Source organism: Grammomys surdaster, unplaced genomic scaffold, assembly GCF_004785775.1.
Source record: "Grammomys surdaster isolate TR1022 unplaced genomic scaffold, NIH_TR_1.0 206, whole genome shotgun sequence".
Lineage (NCBI taxonomy): Eukaryota > Metazoa > Chordata > Mammalia > Rodentia > Muridae > Grammomys > Grammomys surdaster.
Genome location: NW_021604651.1, coordinates 7,153,160 through 7,163,138, shown reverse-complemented (window position 1 = coordinate 7,163,138; position 9,979 = coordinate 7,153,160). Strand labels below are relative to the sequence as shown.

The 9,979-nt window shown below is 43.1% G+C and overlaps 1 protein-coding gene across 1 annotated transcript; it reads left to right on the top strand.

Annotated features, from left to right (window-relative positions):
* Nucleotides 1–1,353: 1,353 nt before the first annotated feature.
* On the top strand, nt 1,354–8,933 carry Polr2m (RNA polymerase II subunit M). The gene is made up of 4 exons (XM_028771387.1): nt 1,354–1,642; nt 3,482–4,120; nt 5,696–5,900; nt 7,840–8,933. Exons 1-4 carry the CDS (start codon nt 1,530–1,532, stop codon nt 7,981–7,983), a joined length of 1,101 nt encoding a protein of 366 aa, XP_028627220.1. The 5' UTR covers nt 1,354–1,529; the 3' UTR covers nt 7,984–8,933.
* The last annotated feature ends 1,046 nt before the right edge of the window (nt 8,934–9,979 follow it).

Genomic DNA, 9,979 nt, shown 5'->3' with positions numbered 1-9,979 from the left:
TGGGTGTGACTCTCCCCTGAGACCCCCATGTCCACATCTGGGTGTGAATATGTTTGATCTGAGCACTTCTCTGTCTCTTAACACTCATAATTAGGCCTAAATGAAAATATTTTTTATTAGACTCCTACTCTGCTAGTAGGATATTTTCAGTATTAAAGCTACAAACCTTGGTTTGACCTGGGTTGAAATCCCTAAAGATTAGGGGAACGTCTCAGGCTGCTGAAGGCAACAGAGTGGAACTGTTCTTCTTTTCTGTTCCCTTTGGTAATATGTCCTAATAACCCTGCTCTTAAGAGAAATGAAAGTTTATGTTGACATAAACACCTATAAAAAATGTTGACAATGACTTGGGATTTGTGATCATTAATAACTGCAAACAACTCAAATATCCTTCAGCATAAACGTACAACTCACAGTGCAATACTACCTAGCAATAAAAAGAAGCAGTAGCATAAATAACCTTAAAAGATAGTAACAGTATAAACACTAACAAAGCCAGAATCAGAAACTGTCAAACTATTTTCCAAAGAGGTTATACTATTTTGCATCCTCTGCACCCCCATTAGCAGTCTGTAAGAATCTCAGTTGGTCTTCCATTTTTTCCAACAGTTGACATGGTCCATCTTTCTAATTCCTGATATTCTGACTTGTTCAAATATCCAAATTTTGTTTTGTTTGTTTTGAGACAAATCACTATGTAGCCTTGACTGGCCTCAAACTCTCTATGTAGATCAGGCTGGCCTTGAACTCAGGGTCAGCCTGCTTCTGCCTCCCAACTGCCATTCTTAAAGGCATGCACTACCACACCTGACTATATTGTGTTTCTAATACGCATTTTATTTTAGCTAGTTATATTGGTCATTTGTTACCCTTTGGAGATTTTATATTTAAATTGTGTGTATGTTCATGTGTGTGCTTGTGCAGAGGTGTCTGGAGAAGCCAGTTTGTGAGGTGTCTTGCTGCTGCAGTTAAAGGGATTTGTAAGCTACCCAAGAGGGGCGCTGGTTCCCAAACTCTCTGGTCCTCTGTAAGAGCAGTATGCACTCTTAGCCACTGAGCTCCCTGTTATTTATTTTTACTGTGATTATTGTCCATTCAGGAAACTCTGTAAATTTTGGTCCAAAAATTTGATTGCTTAGTCTTAGATGTGACACTCTATTACTTCTGTCATATTTTACTTATTAAAAGTGAATCAGTAAGACTGTGACTTGGGTGTCCTATACTTTCCCAAAGCGCAGGCGAAAAGCTGTGAAAGTAAAGGATACATCCAGAAAAAGTCCGCCAAACCCAGACGCTTCTGCCGTGATGTAACTTCCGCCCCTGCGCGCTTGCTCGGACGCCCCCAATTCCTGGCCCTGTCCATTTCCGGCATTTCAATAAAGCTCCATTTGGCTGGGAGAAGCCGTGCTCTTCCGGGAAAATGGCGACTCCCGGTCGTGCTCCAGAGTCGCCGCCAGCCGCGGAACCTGCGCCCGCTGTGGGCCCCGCTGGGGATCCCTGCCCGCCGCGCCAGCCGCAGCCCGTGCGCAATGTGCTCGCTGCCCCGCGGCTTCGAGCCCCCAGCTCCCGAGGACTTGGGGCGGCAGAGTTCGGCGGAGCTGCGGGAGAGGTTGAGGCGCCAGGAGAGACTTTTGCGCAACGAGTAAGCGGTGGCCCTGGGGTCGCGGTTGCCGGCGATAGGCATCAGGGAACAGGCTCTTGGGGATCGGGTTTCGGGGACTGGTCTCCCGCCCCACACCGCGGCCTGTCGCGCGAAGGTGACCTTGCGTGGCCAGGCCTCCCAGCCAGGCCCGTCCTGTGCGCGGGCATGGCTCCATGCCGCCGGCCCTCACTAGTCATCAGCGCCTGCTCGCTTCCATGTTCGCACTACAGCTTTCAAAGAGCTCGGGTACCAAATCCTCTTGGTCAGAACGTGTTGGATTACCTTTTCTCTATCTAAAGTCCCACTTTTCCGAACTGCAGGAGATGGAGAAGCAGGGTGTAAAGAGTGGTTAATTGGGTCTAGAAAGTTTGGCTCGTCCGTAGTAGGGGAGAAGATAGCTAATTTCTTAAAGGCAGCTTTGTTTAGGAGCAGAAGTAAAGGAATAAGAGGCAGAAGTCGCCAAAAGGATATTTTCTGAGAGATTTTTCAACAAGGAGGGAAAAATGGACCATAAAGGCAATCGAGGGATTGGGAGAGCTTAAGTACTGGTATAATAATTTGGGGACAAATATATATTAATAGTTAACAGGTGGTTGAAATTTCTGGGGCGCAACAAAGGATAATGGGAAAATTGTGAGAGAAATGGATTTGAGGTAATTTTTTATTTTGGGTGTAGTCAGTTGAGGGAAGTAATGGGAGGCATTTAGTTAATTAAAAGCCAGCTGATTAAAACCCAGAGGAATGGGTACTAGGCTCAAGAGAGAGAAGGCTGAAAACCTAGAGGAACTCAGTTGGAGAGAGGCATTAACACTGTTGAAAACGTGGGAGTAAATGTATCAGGAAGAATAGAGTACCTAAGGTTTAGTCCCATTTTCCATTTATTATATAATCAAGTAAAAGAACCAGAAAGGGAATTTTTGTCACTGAGGGAAAGAAGCCAGTGACCATTTGGCAGGAGGGTTTCCTACTAGAAACTGGTAGGTGTTTTTACTTTTCCAGAATGGGTCGTTAATTTTAGCAGTGAATGAACCTTTTGGTCCTGAGACATTTTTATATTCTTTAAGAATTATTGGGCATCTCAAAGTGTTTCTGTTTATATATGCTGAGTCTAGATATACTACCAGTTTGTCAGAAGCAACTGAGAATTCTTTCAAACACAAAACCACATAAGTAAGACCATCTTCCCTTGTAAGATAGTGATGTTATTCCATTATGTAATCTCTGGCAAACCTTTGACCCAAAAGAGTCATTTCTCAGTTCCATTAAGGTTCAGAGACCTGGTTTAAAAACCACTGGTCTTTATCATATGTTTATTGTGTGAGTTAGGTATCTGTTTGTTTTCTAAATGTTACGACCAGAATTTCATATTTTTAGGAGGCTTGGAATGTCTGTATAAAGTTAAGATCCAAATCTAAATATAAGTTTCAGTTGTTTCTTACACATGGCTTGAAGGTAATTTTATATCATGTTCTTTATAGTTTGGTTTTGACTGCAACTCATCATCATATGGTCAGGTGTGAAAGTTTCCATGGAGGAATCAATGTCCAGGCTTAAAGAATTTCAGATTTCAGATTAGGAAGACACAACTTTTATTCCTGCAGTTCTGATTTGATGAGATAATTTCCCATTCAAAGCACTCCTTGGGGGAGGGTTAGAATAAGTTTATCTGTTTGGTTCTTGTTTTAAGCCAGATTTTTAAAAATCAGGTTGTTTTTTTTTTTAAACTTTTAAGTGCCAGCTTTTTTTTTAAATTACATTTTGTCTTTTAAATACTGTGTTTTCATGTTAAAAAATATGCCTGTAATATGTACATGTTGGTTTCTTTTTTCTACTCCACAGAAAATTCATTTGCAAATTGCCCGACAAAGGTAAAAAGATCTCAGACACCATTGCCAAACTGAAAGCTGCCATTTCAGAACGTGAAGAGTTTAGAGGGAGAAGTGAACTGTTTCATCCTGTTAGTGTAGACTGTAAGCTAAGGCAAAAAGCAACCACAAGAGTTGATACTGACGTCGACAAGGCCCAGAATTCTGACCTGATGCTTGATACTTCATCATTAGTTCCTGAATGTTCCTCAATAGACATTACATCATCTAAAACAACCCCAGAAACACAGGAACCTATACATCTCACTCACGAAGGCAATGAAGAGACTTTGGAGGCTGGCAGCACAGTGAACCCCAGCCCAGCTGCTCACATCCGAGCCGGGACACCCTCATCTGAAGTTAACGAACATTCCCCCCAGCACCCTGTTTCAAGTCAAGTGGAAGAGATTTCCAGCAGCATAGACAGTCTGTTTATCCCTAAATTGCAAAAGATTACAATTGCAGACCAGAGTGAACTCTCAGAAGAAAACACCAGCACTGAGAACTTTCCAGAACTGCTGACTGAGACTACTAAGAAGCCTCATTACATGAAAGTGCTAGAAATGCGAGCCAGAAACCCAGTGCCCCCTCCTCATAAGTTTAAGACCAATGTGTAAGTGTCACAGGAACAGGCTTGTGCTAAGAATGTGTGTGGAGCTCAGAGAAAGTTCAAAGCATCATACTAGTTGAGGGAATGTCATGTGAGGAGTTTGCTTGTGGGTAGAAGTGACCATACTGTGAAAGTAGACCAGAGTGGCTGGAATGGAGAACTGCTTTGGAAAAATATTAGTTTTGAAGGCAAGTCATTGAAAAGGTTTTAAATAGCAGATGGGGAGTCGTGTGTTTCAAGACACTTAGCTAATATTTCATAATAAACACAGAGTGGGAGGGCAGATGTACCATGACTTATTTCAGTACCATTTGCTGGTGTGCAGCTCCCCCTCAATTGCTGTGTAAGCCAAGAGAAGTAATAGCAGGAGCTAATGGGCTATTCATCAGGGAAACAGTGAAAGTGTGTGCTCATTACAAGTAGACAACAGCTGTGGGGACACAGGGAAGAGTCTGCTCCTTAAAGGTTTGAGTCCAGAACACTCAGCGTCTCCAAACTTCGAAGACATTTTAAACTAAATGATAGCAATTTTTTAGGGAAGGGAAGTTAAAAGGATTTTTTCTAAAAATTAAACATAGATTTGGGGAGATGTGGGGCTGGGAATCTTGCTTTTGAGTGCTTTGCTATAATGTCTCTGAGGTCACGAGAACAAGTAAAACTCTTTGAGGAGAAAAGAACTGCATTTGTAGCAGTTAGGCCAACTATGGCAGGAAGCAGTGTGGTAACTGCCCATCTGTACGTAGGTGAGAGCAGACTCAGGGGAATGGGTGCTCCTTCTTAGGAAAGCTGAAAGCTTCAGAAGACCCAAAGCATGTTGTTGCAGAAACTTGAACCTAATACACTATTATTGTTATAACTTTGAATGGTTTCTTGTGTTTAGAAAACCAGGTCATAGCATATTAATTTTTTAGCTAGAAAAGGGACCTTTGGTAAAGGCGTCTGGATGAAGGGGTCTCCTGGTATCTGTCTCACATCCAGGAGGTTGCATTAAGAAACTAGGAGTGTCAGAGTAAGGTGGCCTGATCACAGCCATGTGGCCAGGGACAGGGATGGTGAGGGATGAGCAGCGAGGGCCACTAGGATCAGTAGTAAGTTCGAGAGAAAGGGCAGCTTGTGCACAGGAGAGGCCTGGAGAGGCTGCAGGAGACACATGGCATTGGGCTTGTGGGTGAGTGGAGGTTTGAGTACACACTGAAGTAAGGGTATGCTAGCAGATTCTCAAGCCCTTTCACAGGGATTGTACATCAGATATTCTGCATATCAGATACTTTATGATTCAAATAACAGTTGCAAAGTTACAGTTACGAAATATCAAAGAAAGTGACTTTACGGTTGGAGCTACCACAGCACAAGGAACTGTATTAAAGGGCCATTAGGACGCGTTAGGGAGGTTGAGGGAATGAAATGAATATAAGCTGTGAGGAGGGAAGACAGGTTTGTATTTGTGAATATATCTACTGTCAGCAGCAAGTACAGATAGCCTGCTTTATGTTCATCTCGCAGAAGCAGTAGGGTACTGGGTTAAAGGCCAGCTTTGGCTTGTACACGGATTGATTAAGCTTGCTTTTCCTTCCTCAGGTTACCCACACAGCAGTGTGACTCACCAAGTCATTGTCAGAGAGGCCAGTCTTCTGTTTCCTCAGAAGAGCGGCGGCGCAGGGATAGGCAGCATCTTGATGATATCACAGCAGCGCGCCTTCTTCCGCTCCACCACTTGCCTGCACAGATGCTCTCCATAGAAGAGTCACTGGCCCTGCAGAAAGAGCAGAAGCAGAATTATGAGGTAATTCTAGAGTCTTGGATTTTTCTTGTCTGTGTGTTGACTGCTCTTTAGGAATCAGAATTTACTTTGGCTGAATAGGGGGATTAGATTCTAGAGATGTGGTTAGCTGAGGCCATTAGTTCTTAGACATATGCCACTAGTTTTCAGCTACAAAGTTGCTAGAACTACAAGAAATGTCAGTGATTTACCAGTAGATCAGGGGAGAGGATTGGAGTTACAGGGATCAGTCAGCTGCTGTTTGGGACAGTATATGCTTCTTTCCCGTGTGCAGCTTCTTCGTGGTAAGACCTTACTCAGGGACCTGTTTAGAGACATAGGGAGATGGTTCTTGGTTCCGACTCCTACAGATCAGGGGCCAACACAGAAGGGCAAGAGGTCATGCTGGGTTACCAGCTACTGATAAGGAGCTTGAGACCATAATTCATGGTACCTGTGAATAGAGGCCCCTCGTCCTTTGGATCTTAATCAGTTGTATATAGCACTGTGTTTACTGTGTTTTGCATAGATCATTTTTCTTTTTTTTTTTTTTTTTTTTTATGGCTGAGAAGGGTTTATTGTAGATATGAAGGGAAGAACAGCCAGAGGCATTTGGAAGAATCCAGACTGAGCCAGTCCACGAGAGGAGAGGGTGAGGAGAGAGAGAGAGAAAGGAACCAAAGAGAAGGTGCAGGGACCAGGAGACAAAGAGAGTGTCTAGATCATTTTTCTTTAAATGTATCTTGCCCAGATGTGATAGTGCACACCTTTAGTCCTAGCATTTTAATTCTAGCAGTTGGGAGGCAAAGGCCTCTTGAGTTTGAGTATAGCCTGGTCTACATAGCAAGTTCTAGGCCAGCCAGAGTTATAGATGGTGAGACCCTATTTATAATAAAGTGTATAATATTGATAAAGTTTGTGCTCAGATTAGCAAGATGGGAGAAGTAAGTGTGGGGATCCTTGGGAGACTCAAAAGGATTAGTTATGCTTAGATTGTAACACCGAGTTTCTGGGAAAACAGCACCCCCTCTCCTGAGCAGGTTAGCTGGACTTTAGTCAAGTGCCTCCATCTGCTAAAGCCAAAGTAGCTGTGACTCCACCTTGGCCTTTCCTAATCACTCAGCTTGCAGGGACTGACAGCTCTGTGGCCTTTGTGTCTCTCACTCCAGTGCATTAGAAGTAGCGTCAGTGCCAACTGCTGAGCTAGAGGAATGACCTGCGAGTTGTCTCTGGGTTTGTTTGTTTATTTTTTTTTAATACCTCTTGAAACATTTTTAGGTTAAACCCTCAGCTTGAAATGGGTTGCCTTGATAGAATAGCAATAGCAGATACCAATTCTGCCTACCCATAATACTGGGCAGAGGGGAAGGACCTGCTGAAGTGTGGTTGGTGCAAAAGGTGAGTCAGATGAGCTGTGAAGCTTGCCAGCAGTTGGAGTAAAGTCGTACATGTGGAAAAGTCCACTGCACGTCTGAGTTTACTTGGACCTTTTCAAGTATTAATTTCTATAAGACTACAGCATGCAGCACTAATGTCGTGGCTCTTTTTGTGCCATTGAAGTGTATCCTTCAAATCTAGAAAACATGATATAATCTAGGGAAGAGAGTCTTGTCAGTAGGAGATGTCAGCACCACAATGGTGATTTTAACAAAGGCAGATGGTTCACTGCATACACACACTTAGTGTCTGTTAATGGCTGCTGTAGTGCCAAGCTGGTTTCTCAGTTTCTTTTGTGGAGGTAAGCTGTTTTGATGGCAGCCTTGCTTGCTCATGGAAATCACTAGCAACTGCAACAGAGGCTGACAGCTCTTGGAGACATCGTCCCATGTCTTGACAGGATACTGCTGTCAACTTGTGTTGCCAGAGAGACAGTGGAAGTCAACATTCCTTTATCTCTAGTCTTGTCAAAGTATCTAAGGGGAGCTGAAGATGTGTAACTTGGCCTTTGTTTACTGTTTTAAAGGAGATGCAGGCAAAGCTTGCAGCACAGAAGCTAGCTGAGAGACTGAATATTAAAATGCAGAGCTACAATCCAGAAGGGGAGTCTTCAGGGAGATACCGAGAAGTGAAGGACGAAGACGATGCCCAGTCCTCAGATGAATGCTGAAGATGAATGCTGGGGGATCCCGAGAGCTGACGGTCGGGCTCCCACTGTCTCATCGAACTTCTGCCAAGTATCAAGACCAGTGTCAGACCTTGTTGAGGGACAGCAGGTTTTTAAGTTACACAGAGGTAGCTACAAAATAAGAACCCAATTTGTCTTTCAGAAGATGATCTTCATGTGCTTGAACAGTTTAATATTTGAACACTGTGTTTGGCCGTATTGTGTTACAGTTTTGCAGTATGTTGTGCATTGGTCTGATATTTTAGTGTGAGTAGAGCAGACGTTTCCTTTAAGATAACTGCTTTTTCATTATTTGTACTCTGATTAGATAGCATTGCTTACACCCTTTCTGGTGAAATACTTTGTTATCCCAGGCACCTAAAGTAAATTAGGGAGGCCTGGTTCCCTCGCTCGAGAAATGAGGGGAACAGTCTGAAGAATGGTGCGCATGCTTGCATGGGCATGTTCCCGAGATGCTGGCTGTGAGATACTGTGGAAGACATTCAGAAACTTTACAACAAGTGTATTTGCTGCTCCTGTCTTCTCTGGGTGACTGCTGTCTTCCTATGATGAGGATAAGGAGCACTTTGAAGAGGTGCTGGGTGGGGGAGGGTCTCCTGAGCTGGTGTGGGGAGCTACTCCTGGCTTCCCTTGGCTTGAACTCATTGCTGTCTTGAATGATAGGTCCCTGTACAGGTCTCTCACGTTTGGTAAGGAAACCAGTGTTTTTCTAAGAGTTACAGTTGAATCGTCAGTATATTGCTTTTTTTCCTTTTTAAACCCAAAGAGGTGTTTATAGGCTGCAGAAACCTTAGTCATGTATGTACACATTTGTGTTGTTTAAAATGATTTATGATTGTTTTCAGCAAAGATAACAATATGTTATCAAAAAGCCTTTGTCTATTATGTGGAACTTGTAAAGAAGAAATAAAATACCAATCAGAGCAGCTCCACATGCTAATGGTGATATTTTCTTGGTACTTGTTTGAGTTTCACTTTTTTAAAAGCAGTGTCCATATATGAAATTGGACTGAGAACACATTTAGATCAGATACACATGTACTGGCAAGGGCTTGATTCCACAGTGGATGCTTCTAGCTACAAGTACTTTCCATATCTCTCCCACTAAGAAAAGGTTGTTGTAAGCACAGTATGGAATCTGTGGTTTTAAAACTAGTAATAGATGATTTCAAAATGTATCGTTTGATATTCTTTATCTGGAATGAACTAGTGTTTCTGGAAAGCTGTTACAGGAGAGATCACGTTCAAGCATGGAGTTGAAGTCAGTCCCCCATGAGCTGACCACTGTTCATAGTTGAGTGTTTGTACTTTGACTGGCTTTCTTTTTTTCTTTTCTTTTTTCTTTCTTTTTTTTTTTTTTAAGGTTTTTCGAGACAGGGTTTCTGTGTATAGCCCTGGCTGTCCTGGAACTCACTCTGTAGACCAGGTAAGCCTTGAACTCAGAGCCTGCCTCTGCCTCCCAAGTGCTGGGATTAAAGGCGTGCGCCACCACCGCCCGGCTGTGACTGTATTCCCAATCAATACAGCTTGACTGGCTTTCTATGCAGCCATTTTATATATATTCTCAGTTTGCTTTATGTTTTGCAAACATTTCCTGTGTTGAATGTTTTACATCGCAACCACAGTCGGTTTTTATGGCTGCGCCATAGCTTTTTAAACAGTTGCATACCTCACTCACTAAGTAGTGATTGTATAACCAGTGAGTGGTGATGTGAGCAACTTCTTGGACTTTCATCACATCTTCCCAGAACTGTTCTAGAAATGAACTTATGTGTTCTTTTCTGTGAAGCTGGGGGTTGCACCTAGGGCCTAACACAGGCTGAGCCAGTGCTCTACTACTGTGCTACATCACCAGCTTCAACTGACTTGATGCCCAGGTTAGCGTTGAACTTGCTTTTCTGCTTCAGGGCATATAGGCCTTAACCATTAGACAAAGTTTAGAAGTGAAATTTCTAAGTGAAAATGCAGAGTTTTTGAG